The sequence below is a fragment of the Moschus berezovskii genome, chromosome 21 (assembly GCF_049115385.1).
Source record: "Moschus berezovskii isolate FMDL1 chromosome 21, NW_MosBer_1.0, whole genome shotgun sequence".
Classification (NCBI taxonomy): Eukaryota; Metazoa; Chordata; class Mammalia; order Artiodactyla; family Moschidae; genus Moschus; species Moschus berezovskii.
The window spans coordinates 2,818,025-2,837,490 of record NC_142480.1 but is presented as its reverse complement, the minus strand read 5'-3'; the positions used below and the strand labels follow the sequence as shown (position 1 = coordinate 2,837,490).

The following is a 19,466-nucleotide window of genomic DNA, read 5'->3' as shown; positions in this document are numbered from 1 at the left end:
CCTATTTTACTTTGAGTTTGGCTTGTCTTCCCTTGTTGACTGTTAACACTGGGTACTGATAGGAACATGCTTTATGTGCCTCTTGGTACGTTGTGTGTGTATGCTTGTTGGAGACACCCCTCAGCGTGCAGTTGCCAGGTTGTTTAGTGTGCACACGTCCAGCGCTAGAGTCTCCCAGGCTGGTTGTGTCATTTTGTGTGAGTGTTGGTTGCACCCTGGCAGGATTTCCTAATCATAGCACAGCTGACTTTTTGGGCCAGATTATTCTGTGGGGAGTTTTTCTGTGTCTTGCAGGACATTTAGCAGCAGCTTTGGCTTCCACCCACTGGACACCAGCAGTGCCTCCCTCCACCACTCTGTTGTGACCACGTTGTGGAATTACAGGGCTGGCAAGGGGTTGTCTCACGTTCCCATGTGGATGCCTGCCTTTTTACGCACTCAGTGGCATCTTTTTTTTTTTCCTTCAGTTCAGTTCAGTCGCTCAGTCGTGTCCGACTCTCCGTGACCCCATGAATCACAGCATGCCAGGCCTCCATGTCCATCACCAACTCCCGGAGTTCAGTCAGACTCATGTCCATCGGGTTGGTGATGCCATCCAGCCATCTCATTCTCTGTCATCCCCTTCTCCTCCCGCCCCCAACCTTTCCCAGCATCAGAGTCTTTTCCAGTGAGTCAAATCGTCGTATGAGGTGGCCAAAGTATTGAAGTTTCAGCTTTAGCATCAGTCCTTCCAGTGAACACCCAGGATCGATCTCCCTTAGAATGGACTGGTTGGATCTCCTGGCAGTCCAAGGGACTCTCAAGAGTCTTCTCCAACACCACAGTTCAAAAGCATCAATTCTTCAGCGCTCAGCCTTCTTCACAGTCCAACTCTCACATCCATACATGACCACGGGAAAAACCATAGCCGTGACTAGATGGACCTTTGTTGGCAAAGTAATGTCTCTGCTTTTTAATACGCTGTCAAGGTTGGTCATAACTTTCCTTCCAAGGAGTAAGCGTCTTTTAATTTCATGGCTGCAGTCAGCATCCGCAGTGATTTTGGAGCCAAAAAAAATTAAGTCTGACACTGTTTCCCCATCTATTTCCCATGAAGTGATGGGACCAGATGCCATGATCTTTGTTTTCTGAATGTTGAGCTTCAAGCCAACCTTTTCACTCTCCTCTTTCACTTTCATCAAGAGGCTTTTGAGTTCCTCTTCACTTTCTGCCATAAGGGTGGTGTCATCTGCATATCTGAGTTTATTGATATTTCTCCCAGCAATCTTGATTCCAGCTTGTGCTTCTTCCAGCCCAGCGTTCCTCATGATGTACTCTGCATATAAGTTGAATAAGCAGGGTGACAGTATACAGCCGTGATGCACTCCTTTTCCTATTTGGAACCAGTCTGTTGTTCCATGTCCAGTTCTGACTGTTGCTTCCTGAGCTGCACACAGGTCTCTCAGGAGGCAGGTCAGGGGGTCTGGGATTCCCATCTCTCTCCTTAGTCTTTGTTTGTTTGGCTGCACCAGGCCTTCGTTGTGGCATCAGCGTGGCTGTGGGCTCTAGTTCCCTGACCGGGGCTGGAACCTGGACCCCTGCATTGGGCCTGTGAAGTCTCAGCCGCTGAGCCGCCCCCCGCCCCTCCTAGTGGTCTTTTTGGTGAACTGACGCTCTCAGTGCTTGGTCTGGTTTCTTGTTCTTGTCTTGTGTGGTGGGTGCTCTCGAGTTCTGTTAGGAACCCTTCCTGAGGTCATGAGGCACTGTATTACAAGCTTTTGTTTTGCCTTTTGCGTTTTAATCTTCCGTTTACCTGGCGTGTTTTTCTTTGTTGTTACGTGTGGGGTTGGTTTTTTTTTTCACATGAATATCTAGTTTACCAAGCGCTATTCATTAAAGACTGCCCTCTTCCTGTTAGAAGGCCGTGGGACCTTTGTTTCAAATCTAGTGTCCATTGTGTGTGTGGGTCGGGTTTGGAGTTGGGTTTCTCCTTTCTTCACCAGCACCACAGAGTCCTGACGATACACAGAATATAAATGGCACTGCGTGGTAGGGGAGTCTTCCAACGTTGTCATGGATCCCTGCCCTTGTGTTTCCATATAAAACTTAGAATCACCTTCTCAATTTCCAGAAAAGTAATTCTACTAGAGTTTTAATTGGGATGCTGTAAATCTATAGATCAAGATAGAGAGATAACATCTGCTCACCCATGAACATGATTTGTCCCCGCATTTCTGTGATCTTATTTCTTTCAGAATTTTTTAGTTCTTGGTGAGAACAAGTCTTCTGTTTCTTTTATTGCAGTTACTCCTACATGTTTGGTACTTTTTTGGTGCTCTTGTAAAGAATAGTGCTTCTAAAATGAATCCTTTCCTGATTATATGTGCCTCGTGTGGGAAATGACTCATCCTTTTGGTCTGATTTTGCATCGAAGTCAAACTGAGAAGTCAGCCGAGTGGCCCAGTGTTGTCCTTGCCTTCGTCATCTCCCCCCCACCACCCTGACTTCAAGGGGAACTGTGGACTGGCAGTTCTTGCCATTTGGATGAGATGAGAAGAGCAGGGTGGCCTGCTCTGTGAAGGCCCGTCTGTCCTCTGATGCAGGAGGTGCACAACCCAGGACCGAGCCAGCCCCACGGACTCATGGGCGTGGGCATCTGTCCCAATTGCTGGCAGAGCTATATTCTAATCTTAGGAGAATCTGTTAATCTTTCTGAGCCTCTTCTCAAACAAGGAGATTCATCCTGTCTGCCTGATGGTACAGGATGCATGAGGACTTGGTACGCTGCGTGTGTGTGGGGAGGGCTCTCTGGTTAGGGCCGGGGCTCCCTTCTGCATTTCATCTCCCTCTCCTGGGGCTTCAGACCCACAGCCAGGTGAGTTTCTGATGCTTGCGATGCAGTACCAGTATGGAAAGGGGATGAGACCCTTTCGCACAGAGCTGTTACTGATTCTGTTGTCTGGTAGACAGACAGCCTTCAGTTTTCAGAGCTAGGATCAAGAGCAGGAATGTTTTATTTGGAGATAGCTATCCAGAGTTGACATTACTAAAGAGCGAATTCTCATAGTCTTCAGTTACTGGGCGATGAGGCTGGTGGTTTGCCTTCTGCGGCCTTTATTTATTTATTTTAATTGGAGGCTAATTACAATATTGTAATGAAGTTGCTCAGTCATGTCCGACTCTTTGTGATCCTATGGACTGTAGTCTACTAAGCTCCTCTGTCCATGGGATTTTCCAGGCAAGAGTACTGGAGTGGGTTGCCATTTCCTTCTCCATTCAGCCTTTAGCCTTCCTGCCAGCTGCACTCCCAGACGTCCAGTGGTCAGTCACATGGTGGGCCTTGTGTTCTGGGCGCCCCCACGTCTGGTCGTGTGTCAGGGACACAGTCATCCGATGGTAACAGAAAACGTGACTAACAATGGCTCAAACAGTGAACTGTTTGTTTGTTTCTTGTTTCTTTTTATAAAATAGCAAGAAATTCCAACATCAGTGGTTGCCGGTTAGTTCCTCTGTTCAGTGCTGCACTCGGAGGCCCCAGATTCTGTCAGAGTTTCCTGCATCCTTAGCTTTTAGGGTTTTCATCTTGCTTGTGGCCTCACACTGAACGCTGCAGAAGCCATTTCGTCACCTTTGTGTCTGCATTCAGGGCAGTAAGAAGGGGGGGTGGCGGAGCTGACCCTTCTGTCCCTTTCAGCAGGAAAAGCTCTTACCTCCCCAGAACCTCCTAGAAGTTCTGTGCACCAGGGCTCTGCAGCCCAGCTCCTCCCAGCTCCAAGGAGACCCTCAGTCACTGCCAGAGATGTAAGTGAGGCAGGGACTGGGACAGGTGAGCCAGAGGACGCTGCCTGCTGCGTCGGGACTTGCTGGGTGCAGGGGGTGAGAAGGTCCGACATTAGAGAAGAGTCACTGAATACCCAGTAAAGCAGTAAAAAGAAAGTTGTGTTCAGCCAGGAGCTCTTGGTCAGACCCCAAGCCAAGTGGACTGCTTTATTTGGTTCTTTTTTCCATTCTGGTTACTTTTTTATCCTGTGTTTTATCCAGCTTGTTGCCGTACTCTGGTTTCCTTTCCAGTTGGCATAATTCTGTCCGTCAACCCCTATTCTTACACTGATTAGTAAACACAAATGATTAGAAGGCCTGTAGGTAAATGAGAATATTGAGCTAACTTTTAGTGCAGAACTTGTGGATATTTTACCTTGTAGCCACTCATTTAATGTCTATGCTTTTTTATCCACTGATTTTAGAAGATGTATGTGTTACTTAAACAGATTGGTCTCCTTGGAAGATGCAGGTCACTTAATCCCAGTGCAGTATAGCTAGATAGATCGATCTCATGCCCTCTCTCAGCTTTGTATTGTATATTAAAAACAGCCAGCTAGAATGAATAGAGCAACTGGAGTGCCTGAGGAGAGGGGGAAGCATGGGGTATTTTAGACCCCAACTTGAGAATCTGCTCATTGCATATTGGAAGTTTCTAGGCCTCATTTTCAGAATTCAGGGAACATAATCTGAGTGCCTTGCAGTATTTTGTGGTTTGTTGGTAATTGCAAGGTCTGAGAAGAATCTTAAGATTGTGCTCTTTATTATCAGAGAGTGTTCTGTTAACTAATGCTGGTCTGAGAGCTTGGAATTACTTACTCTGAGTAAGTTTTGGGTATTTTCTTCTGATTTATACCTTTTCAAAAAAACTAAAGCAAATTTCAGTAAAGCACGGTCCTAGTTGATGGTTTTTACTATAGAGTGGATTTTGTGCATGTTTCCAGTATTTTTCTTTTCGGTTGTTCTTGTGTTCTGATGTGGCATTGTTATCAAAAGATTTGGCGTGGGCTGCATGACTGGTAGACTTTGAGGCCCTTACTGAAGGCAGACAGGTCGGTTCTGGTCCTTAGGAGTGTTGGTCTGTCTTACTTGCCTGCTAGTCCCATAAGTTCAGTTCAGTCTCTCAGTCATGTCCGACTCTTTGCGACCCCATGAATCACAGCACTCCAGGCCTCCCTGTCCATCACCAAATCCCAGAGTTCACTCAAACTCATGTCCATCAAGTCGGTGATGCCATCCAGCCATCTCATTCTCTGTCGTCCCCTTCTCCTCCTGCCTCCATTCCTTCCCAGCATCAGAGTCTTTTCCAGTGAGTCAGCTCGTCGCATGAGGTAGCCAAAGTATTGGAGTTTCAGCTTTAGCATCAGTCCTTCCAATGAACACCAGGATTGCCAGTCCCATAGCATCAAAAAATCTTTCCTGTATCCCTCCCCCTTGCCCGATGCCTTCAAACCTCTGAGAAGTAAAACACAGGAGGAAAGATCTGTGAAACTGGAAATCGATGAAATGTAAGTAGTTGAAAGTGGGATTTTTGAAAATTATGTAAATGAAAAGTTTGAGAGAGACAAGTATTAGAAGGGCCCATATGATGGTATCTCCACTCATCTCCCTCCTCTTCCCTGGCTCTGAGAGTGCTGCTTTTCTTCATTTGCGTAGGGCAGTTTCTGCTCACAAAATGTTTTTGGTGTTTCCCTTGGGAAAATGAACCTGTTCCTCTGCTTGCTTTTTTATTTGCTCAAGTGATATTCAAGAATGAAAGTGCAAGGGCCAGAGTTCCCCTGGTGCTTGGCATAGAAATTCCCCTCTGCCTAGAGTGGAGTGAGAAGGGCCCCATCTGTGACCCAGCTTGCTCAGGAGTCTGAGCAGAATTAAGGAGCAGCCCTGGATTGATGGAATAGTTTGTCCTGTTGTGTCTTTCTTTTGATTAGGCAAGCTCAGTGAAAGATTAGGTCCACTGAATCAAAGCAAGAATGTGGAAAAGATAATTTGTGAGAAAATGAAGAAGTTACAGTTGCTCAAAATTAGGACCGTGGAAAAATAGCTTTTTTCCCCCCTCTGCATTAAAGAAGTCTGAAAGGTGGGCTTCTGCCTTCACTCTGCCTGCTCTTCAGCTCCATTCTGTGTGGTGGGGGCCCAGGCGCTGTGTTTTGTGTCAGACTCAGATTGTGCCTTCTGTTGCGCAGGTGGGATTGTGTGTGCAGGAACCTTCTTACCACCATCCCTTCCTTGTTTGTTCCCTGTTTGTTGCCCTCAGCAAGTTAAGTAAAACATCTATTAATAGTTATCTGCTCTCAAAGGACGCGATAGGGACCTTGTATTTGGGGCTGTCGTATAGACCAGGAACGTCTTTCCTCTTGGCTTTTTGTTTCTTTTAACTTTCATAGTTTTGTTTTCTTTTCATACCTTTATAAAAGTCTTTCATTTTTAAAATGAGAATCTTGTTTCTCTTAGATTCAGAATATTAAACAGACGAACAGTGCTCTAAAAGAAAAACTTGATGGTGGAATAGAACCATACCGACTTGCAGAGGTAAGATGTTGGAAATGTCATCTTTGCAGTCACCCCCGGGTTTACGTGTGTGAGAGTTTACTGCCTGTGTCTCCAGCGCACAGCTCCTAGAAGGAGAGGTGTCGACAGCATTTATTATAGCCCTAGTCGATGTTAACGTTCTGATAGGCGACTGATCAATCCTCATAAGGACGTGCCCGCGCCTAAATGTAGTATGCTAACAGGACTCATTTGGATGTCCAGGTCATTCAGAAATGCAACGCCCGCTGGACCACAGAAGAGCAGCTGCTTGCTGTACAAGGTAGGAAGCTTGTACTTATAAACAAGAAGCTTGTACTTATAAACTTAGAAGCTCTGCTTATAAACAGAGAGCTTAGGCAGAGCAGTTGCCTCAGGAGGCAGTTGTGCCCCAGCCTGCTCCCAGCACATCGCTCACCTTTAACAGACTCCTGTGAGCTGACATCCTTCTAGCAGACATCATATTAGCTGGATTTCTGCGTTCCCTTTGGGCTTTGCTTTTTTCCTTTCCTGTGTCTCACAAGATATAAAAATTAATCTGGGAGTCTTGGTGTCTAAAGGCATATTTCATTTTAGCAGCTGCTTGTTGGGTTCTGAGTAGTCAGAAAGAACAGATTGAGGATTAGGGCTGTAAGGTTGGAGGTGTTCTAGTCCTGGGACCCTGGAAAGGCCCGTGTGGAATGTCCGCAGCACAGGATAGCTGCTGGGTGACCTCAGTTATGCCATGTGGTGTGTGGTGAGAAGGTGCAGGCTCTGCACGGCAGGTCACGCGCGCGGACCGTATGACCGGTCTCAGGCGCGGACCGCCGCGCTGCTCTTCCCGTTGGTTTCTGCGCTAAGATAGTGTCTGCTGTTAGGAGCCTCTGTGCTGCCTTATCTGGATCAGGGGTGAGTCTCAAGTGTGTGTGTGAGTGTGTGTTTTATTATTTTTCTCTTGTTGAAAAAGACGCTTTCTTCCATCCTTAGCCATCAGGAAATACGGCCGAGATTTCCAGGCCATCTCAGATGTGATTGGGAACAAATCAGTGGTGCAAGTGAAAAACTTTTTTGTAAATTATCGACGCCGCTTCAACATAGATGAAGTTTTACAAGAATGGGAGGCAGAGCACGGAAAAGAAGAGAATGGTCCCAGTAATCAGAAACCTGTCAAGTCCCCAGACAGCTCCATCAAGATGCCTGAGGAGGACGACGAGGTGAGTCTGAAGCACCAGAGTCCTGGTCTCTGTGGGATTCATGCTCGACCTCCAGTAACTTTCTTCACTGATGACCTTTTCTAGCTGTAGAAATAGATTTAGGCTTCAGCTGTGTCAGTAATGACTCTTACCCGTAAATGCTGTAATATATGTTGACTTTAGTCACTTCTTGGTCACTGTCTATGTTATTCACTTTTTTAATTCCTGGACAAATTCTTAAGTCCACCCTACTTTCTTTAGCACAGAATATTTCACATTACCAGTATTTCCTTAAATACAGTAACCACTTGGCCCTAAAACAGTTAAGTTAGAAGTGCCTTGAGGATCAGTAGAGTTCAGTCATGTGAACTGTACGTCGTCCCCTGTGAGGTGTGTGAGCTCACAGGGGTGTCTGCAGGCTCCTGGTGTGTCTCTGCTGCCACACCTCCAGCATGGCTGCTGTTGGGGGGCCACTGGCTGAAGGACTGATGGGGACAAGTCTAGGTCCTGGGTTGCCTGGCATTTCCAGAGTGGAACTGGCGTTCCTGTGACCTCCTGGGTGGTTGCACTGAGTCCACTGGCTCAGTTGGCAGAGATTGAGGGGAGATTGCTGAGGCTGCAGGGTCCATCTGCTGCCTGCCTGCTTCCTGCAGTAGGGGGCCGCCCCCTGCATGCTCACCCTTCCCCACAGACAGTGCGTAGGGCTAGGGGTGGGAGTGCATGCCATCTACTTTATTTTTGCATTTGTTCACTGACATGGTGGGCTTCCCTGCTAGCTCAATTGGTAAAGAATCCGCCTGCAATGCAGGAGACCTGGGTTCAATTCCTGGGTTGGGAAGATCCCCTGGAGAAGGGATAGGCTACCCACTCTAGTATTCTTGGGCTTCCCTTGTGGCTCAGCTGGTAAAGAATCCACCTGCAATGCAGGAGACCTGGGTTCGATCCCTGGGTTGGGAAGATCCCCAGAGAAGGGAAAGGCTACCCACTCCAGTATTCTGGCCTGGAGAATTCTAATGTGAGGATTAATTTACTCATCACTTTATCGTCAAAATCTTCCCCAAATGAGGCAGGAAGGACTTGAAGTTACTTCTTCTGTGTTGTCCTGTGACTCTGCTCCCGGAGCCTGGCTGCAGAACTTGGAGGCCCCCGACCTATGCGTGCATGAGCCTTGTGAGGAGAGCCCCCCTGAGAGCACGGCTCTGCCAGCCACCCCCACCCCCCACATCCATGTGCCAGTTTGAGAAAGGGCCTTGAGGCATCTACACCTGTCAGAAGAGGCTGTTTTAGAAGCATACTAATTTTATTAGACTGTTTAGATTTTGCTACCAGAAAATATTTGCAGTCGTGTGCACAGTCTTTAGTACTGGCAGTGCAAGTGGTTCCTTGACTCACACCCATCCAGCCCAGCCTGCCCACCAACAAAAAGAGGTGTTTTTACCTTGGGGCAGTGACTTTATCTGACAGCTAGTTGCCCCTTTAACAACAGATTACCTTCCCTGAAGTCCTGGACTCAGTTCAGGAAGCACTGAGAACATGAGGCTTACTGGGGAAGGGCCATTAGAACTTGGAGAACGAAAACTTTCTTCCAGGTCTGTTTTCTGACTTAAGGCTCATGAAGCAGAAATGAGAGGAAGCACAGATCTCTTTCCGCTTCAGATTTCATCATAGCCGGCCCCAGCAGAATTAGCCTGAAAAATGTGATCACAGGTTGAGGACCCAGAATCATCATTTTCTTAGACCTGATCCGTTGATTGGCTTAATCTGTCAGCTGACGTTTCCTCCTGTTTTGCTAGCCCAGAAGGTCTGTCCTTCCTTTTCTTTAGTCGCTTTCTTCTTAGGCTTCTTAAGGCTCCAGGCCTTCTGCTTTGCCACCCTGGTTTCCCAGTCTCTGTGTGTTACCCTGCACAAGGAAATTGACTAGCTGCTTCTCTGTGTCCACCAAGGGCCTAAGGAAACTAATTGTCTGTCTAATCAGTGCTCAGAACTTACTGTGCTTGTAATTTCTCCATTCCCGTGGAGTCCAGCAGCTCAGAAAGATGTCTGCTGGTGTCCAGCCTGCCCGCGGGTCTTGCCTGTTTATGCAGCGCAGACAGATTTGAGAAGTTCATGGCCGTCTGTCAGCTGTGGGCTTTCTTCCTTTGGAGCTGAGGAGGGAGAGTAGCCCACGAGGGTTGAGCGTGTGTGACTCAGGGTTCTCTGGGGAGGGGCGGGCACAAATGGAGTCCGGGGAGGTGTCAGAAAGGTGTGGAATGATGCTGAAGGTGACTGGTTTGGAGGTAAATATTCTCACCTAAAAGTGTAGAGTGATTGAGTGTATTACTATTAAGGAGAAATTGATTTCACTAATAACAGTTCTCATAAATTGGGATTTCACCTGAAGGCACAGCTGTTTTCAGATTTTGGACTCTAAGCTTGGCTGTTTCCTTAGAAATAAGATACCACAGGGGAGCAGCAAGCTCTGAGACCCTCAATGATCTTGAGGCCTAGGTCCAGCAGTCAGTCTTTAAAAATAAGAGTAGAGAATTAGAAAGGCCTGTGAAGTTTATAAGAAGATCCTGTGATCTTTATGTTGTAGTTGTCTGATGAACAGGGTGGGTGCTGGGACTCCCAGCAGTGCGCCTGCAGGCCCTGTGCTGGGATCCCCCTTAACCTTGTGAGGCGGACTGCGGTGTTGGGTACCTTCTGCTAACGAGGACCCTGATAACTCACCCCGGACACAAAGCTGGAAGGGCAGAGCGGGGCCTGGAGGTTCGGGCACGTGGCCGTGGAGGCCTCCCCACCTGCCCACGCGGCCTGGCACAGCTTCCGCCTCTGTGCCCTGGCCTGGGAGCTGTGGGGCCGGACTGGGTAGGGGGGCTGCCCCAGACTAGAGTCAGCAGCGCGTCGGGTGACCTGTCTGTGTTTCTCTGGCTCCTCCTCGCTCAGGCTGCTTCTGTGCTTGACGTCAGATACGCGTCTGCCTCCTGAGACACTCTGGTGGCTTGAGCGCTTGGTGTGGACACCTGCATTTTCCAGGATTCAGGTACCTCCAGACTTCACCCAGCCATCCGCATCACAGCTCTGTGGACAAGCAGCTATTACCAAAAAGGCACACACTCGCAGTCCTGGGCTACACCTGCCTTAATTCTCCGCTAGTCCCTCGTGCGGGGCCGCTTTCCCGAGAGCTCTCTGTGTCTCTCGCCCCGCCTCAGTGCAGGGATCCTGTGGCCTGCACGCTCCTGCGACGCCGGGGCCCGGGGCCCGCCGCCCCCAGGGAGCCCCGGCCCACCTACGGCAGCTCTTCCCCGTTGGCGGCTTCAGAACAAGGAGTCATTCGGAGGTGCGACTCTGTTCCTGCATGGCCTGCAGTCCCTACTTTGTGCATAATGTAATTTTCAGAGTAACTGTGACCCATTGGCCTTCTGGGAAGTTTTCCTTTGTTCTTTTCTGAGGCATCCACCTAAGTGATATCATGCTTCTTTGGAAATCACCGCATATTGGCAGACTGTGTCATAACCTTTACCGTGCCAAACAGCTTGATACAACTTCCCTTTCCCTCGATGTAGGTATAATTATGGTTTATAAATTCACTTGGCTTAAATCTCTCCCCTCTCCCTGCCCGCGTGGTAGAAAGCTCATTCTCTGCACTGTCCTCGGAGGATCGTGGACCCCAGCACTCGCTGCCTTCAGCATCGTCACCCCAGGACGGGCGCTGCCCCGTCTTCTCCTTCCCCTGCCCGCCCCCAGCTCCAAGAGTGTCCATACACTGTACCTGGTGCTTGTTCATTGGGAATTGGTGCCTTCTCCTTTTGGCAGCCATGTTTTCAACCCTCTTCTCTGCTTCAGTGTCTTATTTGTTCTTTAAAGTTGGTTGCTTGCCAAAGATGACATCACTGAGAGGAGGAGACGGGGAGGCCTTGCTGCAGGTGCTTGACAGAGTGCAGATGCTCTGTGTCCCGTGGGGCGGTAATCAGGGGCGAGAGGCTGGCTGGCGATGGTTTTCTCGAAGCTCCGCGCTCTCTGGGCACCGTCCTGTTGGTGTGCCTGGCCTCTTGCCCCTCTCTCCATGCAGCCTCTTGTCTGTCACGTGCTGGCCGTGCAAGCACCCCTCCTCGACGTTACAGAACAGGCAGGGACGTGCTCGGTCACTGGTTCTGGTGAGTCCAGGTGGGAAGAAACCATCTGCAAAGGGGTACGTGATGCCTTTTGGTTGGGCTGGGAACAAGTACAGATATTTAACAAATGTTGTAAACCTTCCTGAATCACTTTTATCCTCTTGCCAGGCCATGGGCCTGTGGTGGGGCCACGGGCAGGCTGCGCCTCGCCTCCTGGTGTGCCCGTCCCCTGGCCTGTGCTCGGCTCAGTCTGCACTAAATATGTGGAAGGAGCTTTTTTGTTTTTGGTTTCTGCATCAATGAAGTAGTTTTTGTGCTTTCAATACCAAAAAGAAACAAATCCCAGATGCTTTAAGGCATAAACAGAATTCTTAAGAATTTGAAATATGCAATTAAAATTTGTTTTGACTCCCACGCACCTTGCTTTTTTTTTTTTTTTTTTTTTTTTTTCAAGTCAGCTGATTTTCTCTTTAGGAAGAGGGTCAGCAAGACACCTAGAATGTTTGGAATTGTACTTCTCCTTTTGAAATCTGGAGAAAGGTTATCAGAAGGGGAGTTTAGACGGGACTCTCCTGGCGCCTATCACCTGTCCCTGCACGCACTGTCTGTTGGTCACGTGAGGGCCAGTGAGGAAGAGCCTCCAAGGAGCCGGGCGCCCCCGCCGCTCCTGCCAAGCGGGCAGCACGGGAACAGGTCACTGTGCGGGGTCCGTTTTGTTTTTGTCATGGGCCTGCCACCTGATTGGAACATGGCAGGAAAACACGGGCAAGAGGTGGCAGGAGTTTTGCACGTTGCTGAAAGGGGCCAGTAGGCCTGAAGAGGCTCCTGCTGCGCCTGGCCTCTTCCGCAGACCTCCTTCCTCGTTAGAGAAGCAGCGGGCACCTCGCTGCAGCGGTCTCTGGCAGTTGTGCTTCCTCGCTTCACCCCCAGGCTCTTTCCCTCAAGAGTCAATGCCGCTTGGCAGTGCTTCAGGGCTGATGCTGGGCTGTGCTGCGCAGCAGGCACACCGGCAGTGCCAGGCCCGCCCGTCTGTGCTCAGACATCCCCCAACCTGGCTCCTGGCAGCAGGTGGTCTCCAGTCCCAGAGAGGCACTTTGCTGCTGTACTTGCCAACATGGCCGCTGGGTTTTGGCTTTCTCGCCAAGGGAAAGGGGTGTGTTGTTTTCATTTGCTAGAAGGAAAAAAGATCGTTGTCTTTGCCTGACTGCCTTTGTTGTAGTTTCACGCATAAGATAGCACTGTGTTTTAAACTGTTTCATTACACTGTCTTTGCAATGATGTTGTAAATGCAAGAAATCACTTCCCTTTAGAAGCGAAGTGGCTTGGTCTTATTTATGGGACGACCCTTTTTAACATACCAAGGTTTGGGTGCGTCAGCAGGTTGTGTTTGGATGTATAAGGGTCCATGATGACAGCTGCTTCAGATGCAGTGTTCACTTAAGCTTTGTCTTCTTAAAAATTATCAATGTGAATGTCATAATTATATATATTTTTTGTGGAAAATTTTTCCTAAGTATAAGTTATTGTGCAAAATATAGTACCATTGAAGCAAATGATAGTTTACCTTTTAGTTTAGAAATCCTGAAAGATATAAATTGTATTGCATATGCATTAAAAGTTTGTTTTATTTAATTTTATGTAGATGTGTAAAGTGTTAGGTAAACATTTTTTCACTTACTCATTTGAACACCTTGTTACTTGAATATTGTTTTGACTGGTCTGAAACAGTGATGGATTCTGTAGGATCGCTCCATAAGCAGGAAGCAGCCCCACGCGCCCGTGCTGAGTGGGGAGCTGTGGGGCGGCGGCAGCGGAGTTGGCCGGAGCCCAAGGTTGGTGTAGACCCCGCCTCCCCACGTTGTCTTGGTGTGTCCATGCCTGCCAGACCTCAGTTCCTCAAGATGGCTTTGGATAGTTTTTAACCTGCCAGATCCGTTGATGGTCGTAAACCTCCAATCAAAAAATGAAAAAGTAGTTGAGTTTGAAAAACTTACTGTTACCACACACCACTCTAAGTGTGCTCGTTGTCACTTTAATTTCAACTATGCCCTATTTTTGTCTTTCTGATTATCAGATTGTACTATTGGTATAATTGCATACCAAAAATAAGCCGAACAGTGCATTACACTAACTGGATCCCTGCTTACATGAGCAAAGGTCGGATGGAGCCGGCTCATCCGGGAGCCTCGAGTGATTGTCTAGCCTGACCTAGACTGAGTGATCCTGGATTCAAGCTCGTGATATCAAGTGAGACGTTATCTCAAGTTGACTCGAGGTGGTTAGCTAATTTGAATCCTAGTGATCTTGTGCAATGCTCAAAACAAATCCTCTTTCTGCCACTCCCCAGACCTCTGCAGCTTTTCCTCCTTACAGTGAAGCACAATTGCAGTAGCGTTACAGCCCAGCGAAGGAACGCCAGTACAGCCTATGCATGTTGTATGATAATGAGTGTTTACAGCCCTTCTCCTGAACTCAAGTCTGTACTGGAGCGGATAGTATTCCATTACGTAGACTTACCAACTTTGCTAAGTGCTTTTTAGATTGCTTAAAAATTTTTTCAAGATTTTAAAAGATGTATAAGGTTAAGTTTGCAAATATAATGGAAATGCTGTATATCTTTTGAAGTGATAAAAATCCATGTTGGAATTTTAAAGAAAATATGTTGTAATAATGCTGTTGTAAGTAATATTTTAATGTCTCTTTTTGCCTGTTTTCTATTTCAGCACATTCATTGTGGTGAATGTTCATAGCATTATAATTGCTTAGCCATCGAATGATAACATTTGTTAGTAGAGACTGAAAGATTTATTTGTGAAATTCTGCAGAATTCATTTTTCTATTTCCAATATTTGCCGAAGTTAAATAAAAATTTTCAAGCCATTGATGTAATAAAATATGAAACAAAAGACTGTTCTGACCCTCCAGGCTCCATCAAAGCAGTACCCCACCCCAACTGACACCAAGTGGGTTTTCCCTGCCTCTTGCCCGGGGCCTTTGGGTTTCTGAAGGCATCCATTCCCCAGCACTGCGCACTGCGGAGCGCACGGCTGGGGTGCTTTTGTTTTTAACCTTTAGATCTACTTGAACTGCATTTTTTATATGATGATCTTACGGTTGCGATCAATTCAGTGGGCATGAATTCATTATGTTGTGATAGTTGAGGACTTAAATGTATAGGTTTGCTAAGAGGAATTTTTTTCCTGTTGGTGGTTTTTCTCTTTTCGGCTCCACTGGGCTTTGACGCGTGGCTGCCAGCCTCAGCACAGACTCGGGACTGCGGCAGAGAAGAGGTGAGCTGGCTGCCTGTGTTGCCTCTGGTCAGCCCAGTGGACACAGCGCAAGTCTCAGCGCTTCTCTGAGTCACATGAGGACTCTGAGTGCCCGGTGGCCATCCTGTGGTCCTCTTTAGCCGGGATGTAGGCTCTGGTTGGATGATGCTTGTATAAAATCAGCCCTGCCTCACACACGCGGGTGGCTCGCTCTGCATGGTGACTGCGCTGAGCCAACAGGGTTTGTGTGGCGCTTCCCAGAGGCCCCTGCTGGGTGATGCGGTCACTGAGCTGAGTGTCTGCGGAGCGTGTGTGCTACTGGTGGGTGGCCCCTGGGAAAGCAGCTCAGAGGCTCAGAGACCTCAGCCCGTGTCTGGAGATGACTCCAGTCCAGACCCAGAGGGAGCCAGTGCCAAGGCCAGGGCCCGGGCTTTCCTCCAGGAGACCGAGAGGCTGTGCGGGCTGGGACAGAGGAGGCCGTGTTGGCTGCTGGGGTGGGCCGGCTGAGGGCTGTTTGGGCTTCTAACGAAATTCCCGCCCCTCACTGTGGTCTCTGATTTCTCCGCCTCCATGTGTGGCACTGCTCTGTCCGAGCTCATCGAACTAGAAACACGGCGTCGCCTGCCTCTGACCCCTGCTCGAGGGCCTTCCTCCATTACTGCGTCCAGTGACGGCTCAGGCCCCTCCCAGTGTCCTGAGCTCATGCTCTTGCTCCAAATCCATCTTGACCCTGACATGCCTCTTCCTGCTCGCTCTCACCCCTCATCTCCCAGCCATAGTCAGTGCCCTTTCCACTTAAAACGCCCGCTCTGCCTTCCATAGAAGCTCATTCATTCCACAAAAGCCCTTCATTCTGTCTTAAGCCACATCACATGCTTACTGCAGGGCCAATCTCAGTGCTTTTCTCTGAAACGACGCCACACCCCCCTGCAGGGCCCTGAAGTCCTGACCCACAGCTCAGGCCTCCACCTTCAGCAGAGGAACCAGTCTCAGGGCCTCTGCCACTTACACGGCTCTGCACTTACTCTTCGTACTGTACCACAAAGAAATGGCTTTACGTTTGCTCTTCCTTTGAATAGGTGACCAGCGTGCTTGTTACAGAAGGCAGACAGTGGGACGTAAGCTCCCCGCCTGCAGCCTCCAGCCACCCACCCCTTCAGGGAGCTGCAGCTCTGGCACCTCCTCTGAGAGCGTATCAGCAGGTGTACAAGCACGCATGCTCACTTGCACGTGTCACATACTCAACGTTTCCATGCAGATAATGTGCAGTCGCCTCTCCATCAGTGTGTGGGGGATTGGTTCTAGGACCCCGCAGATGCCAGAATCCAAGGATACTCAAGCTGCTCATGTAGCAGGGCACAGTCAGCTCTCCCTGTCCACGGGTTCCCCGTCCACAGGTGCAGAGGCTGACTGTACTGTGTATACTGTTTTTAGCTCGCACAGCGGTAGCAACCCACAGATAGGAACTTGCTTCATTCCTCTGCGCTGGTTTCATGGTATCCAGTTACGACGGTAACTGTTTATTTAAACTGTGTCATTTGATAGTCAGTGAAGAATCATGTAATATCAGCAGACTGGAGCCAGCCTATGTCATTTTGCCTACAGGCAAGTGTAGTTGTGGGGATAAATATCTAAGATTGGAATTTGAGTCCAGAAATCAGTTCACTTTGACACTTGACACGTAATGCTGTGTTTCTCCCAGAGGGTTTGTACCAGTCTCTCTTTCCATCAGCCATGAATGAGGCAGCCTGTTGCCCTGTGCCCTTCCTAACGCTGTGATAATTAAACGTTTTGATCCGAGGTATTTTATAAGCTTTTTATGAGATCCAGGACTGCCATAGTCATCTCTGTGCCCACAACTGGTGATAATAGGCTCGTGGAATAAGGAGCTGGGAGGTCAGCACGTTGAAGAAGAAGAATGAGCGCCTGCTGGCCCTTGTGTGCAGAATGAAAGGCCCCATTGTGGTCTGTGATGGCCGCCCCCAGAGGGGAGGGGGACTCGGCGGCCGCTGGTTCCTGGGCATCCAGAGACAGATGAGCTGAGGTTTGGGGTTTTCTGGGCCCTTTGCTGCTTTCTCAGTCTATTTGCCTTTCTTTATTTGCCCACGGACTGGGGAAAAAATGAACTGGAATTAAAGGTCTGGTGCTGGTACATTAGGAATGAGGTTGGAGAGCGCCCTGGCAGCCTGCTTTTCTGGTCCTCCATCCCTGCCTGCTGTCGCCACCCTGCCCCCGTAAGGTGCCGCACACACTGTGCCAGCTGACCAAGGTCCTGGCTGGAGATGCTGCACAGACAGACACCTTCCAGCCAAGACGCCACGGGCAGTGCTTCTCAGACCCAAGTGAGCTGTGGGGAGAGATCGCCCCACCTGGGGCATTCTTGGAAGGCATCCCTGAGGAGGTGACAGTTGAAGGAGTGACAGCTGGCCCAGCGTCCCTGCAGACCCCGTGGTTTTTGTGGGGCGGGCCTGTTTCCTCGCCACCCACTGGAGGGTGTTAGAACTTCCTGTGGCTCCATGGTGATCCCTGTGTCAGTCTGGGTCCCCACCCAAGCCCAAGGCTGGTGAACGTCGCTGCTCCTTGGAGACGGGGAGCAGCCAAGTCACCTGCAGGGGCCGCACACAGACTCCCTCCTGCAGGCTGCCCCGTGGCTGTCAGGGTCAGAGGGCAGGAGGTAGGACTGAGCGCTGCCACGTGAGTCTCCAGCTGTGGTTTCTGTCAGGGCTTCCCCGGCCTCGGGGCTGGGCAGCTGCTGGTGACCCCTGACCTCAGGCCTACGTCCTGCCCAAGGACAGGCGTTGCTGGAGGGGGCTCCTTTTCCTCCTGCCAAGACTCTTCATGGAATGAAGTTATTTGGCGGACGGTGGCTTGTGACACTTAACTGATTGAAAAGTAAATCTGGCAGCAGTTAGCTCTTATATTCTGCATAATCATGAATAGGAAATTATTTGTGGTTTTTAGTATTAATTGCTTGATTTGTTGAAGATGGTCTTGGCCCCCAAGGACCAAACGTGTCTTGTTCGGTGTAACGCTCATGGCAGCCTCACGCAAAGGGCCTACCATCCTGGTCTTAGAGAAGACAGAGAGTAGGAGAAGAATGTCTTCCCTCGTTAGATGAGTAGAAAGGGCCTGAGTTGGGGCTGGACACGCCAGAGGCTCTGCTCTACTATGTGGCCGCCTCCTCGGCCCCGACACATGGCCTCAGCCGCCTCATCTGCGAATCAGGGACGATATCGGTCTGACTTCCCCGAGGCCGTTCCTGGAGATGGCTCAGTCCGGCTCCGGGGCCTGCAGAGAGGAGGTGCTCCACAGAAGGCTCACCCTTCCCTCCCACAAAGACCAGTTTTCTCAGGAGTGTGTGTCGCCTGGTCTCCTGTGAGCAGGGGATGAGCCAGGTTGTTCACAGTTGGGCCTTCAGACAGAGCCCGCGTTGCTCTTCCCAAAGCCCCATCTGCAGTCCTGCCCCCAGGCCAGCGGCGCTCCGGCGGCTTTGGCGGCGCGCTCTTAGCAGGCGGGGGTTCACTGGCGAGGCGCCTCCGCACTCACACCCTCGCTCGAGCGTTTGTTCAGGCGGTGCCTCTAGTCTACTCAGAGTTAGGAAACCCCGAAGCTGCTTGCCCGTGTGCCCTCTATTCTAGACAGCGCACTGACAGCGGTGGTCCCCGGCTGACCCTGCCCCGAGGCTCGGGAACACCGCGCTGTGGGGGAGGTGCACCCCGTCCCCCCGCCCCCGTGTCTGCAGGAGCCCAGGCCGGGGCGCTGCGGTGACGGGCACGAGGTCCCTCAGCCGGCCGCTGGTGGGCGCGCCTTGAGACCGCTCCTCGCCAGGCCTCCCGCTGTGGCCGCCGAGTGGCTGAACTGCTGTGCGGGAGGTGAGGGGGAGCCTCTCCAGTTTGGCTCCCCCAAGGCCGGGACCATTCTGAGCACCCCCATTGCCAACAAGCATGGTCCAGCTCCCCATCTCGAGTCCAGGCCCCAGGGCCAGTGCTAGAGTGTCCTTTCCCGCTTTCAGCCTCTGCCGATGCTGGCCATGGGCGCTCTCTCTTTCTGAGAGGGAGCTCATGTCTCCAGGGCCGCTTGTCTCTAGAATGGGCCCCTATTTCCTCGTTGCTGCCATCGCACCAGTTGGTTTTGGATACCCTGCTGATCACCACGCACCTGCCTCTGAACCTGGATAGTGCCCAGGGCTGACTGGACCTAATGTCCAACTGCCCTCCTCAGCTAAGGCCTGGGCACCCCATCTCCTCCCATGGCACCAGGCTGTCCAGAGAGGACTCTGGAAATTTCCCCACCTTGTCCCATTTCAGGCCACCCAGCCATTGAGGTCTCCCAGGCCCTTCCTCCCGGGGGGTGATCTTTGGCTCCTCTGTGGCCCGGGGCTCTGGGCCGAGGGCCTGGTGGTGCCCAATGAATCTTGCCCAGCAGCACTGTGAGGCCTGGGCTTCCATCAGCCCTCTTCACAGCAGCACTGGGATGTAATTCTGCCCTTGTCTGGCCCTGACCACAGAGGTGGCCCCGATGACCCCTCTTCTCTGACGTCACTGGTAGGAAGGACTCTTGGAGGAGTGGAGTGAGTCACACCTTCAAGTAGCCTCACCACACACTGT

The 19,466-nt window shown here is 50.2% G+C and overlaps 1 protein-coding gene across 2 annotated transcripts in view; it reads left to right on the top strand.

Moving 5' to 3' along the window:
* Positions 1–18,521, top strand: part of RCOR1 (REST corepressor 1) — a 124,059-nt gene extending 105,538 nt beyond the window's left edge. The window contains exons 9-12 of one of the 2 annotated variants that reach the window (XM_055418593.2): positions 6,250–6,327; positions 6,550–6,607; positions 7,291–7,517; positions 13,665–18,521. In XM_055418593.2, coding sequence (XP_055274568.1) covers positions 6,250–6,327; positions 6,550–6,607; positions 7,291–7,517; positions 13,665–13,682 — 381 coding nt within the window. In that variant the 3' untranslated portion in view covers positions 13,683–18,521. Of the gene's footprint in view, positions 1–6,249; positions 6,328–6,549; positions 6,608–7,290; positions 7,518–10,421 lie in introns of both variants that reach the window. The other variant, XM_055418592.2, reaches the window with a different exon arrangement.
* Positions 18,522–19,466: the final 945 nt, after the last annotated feature.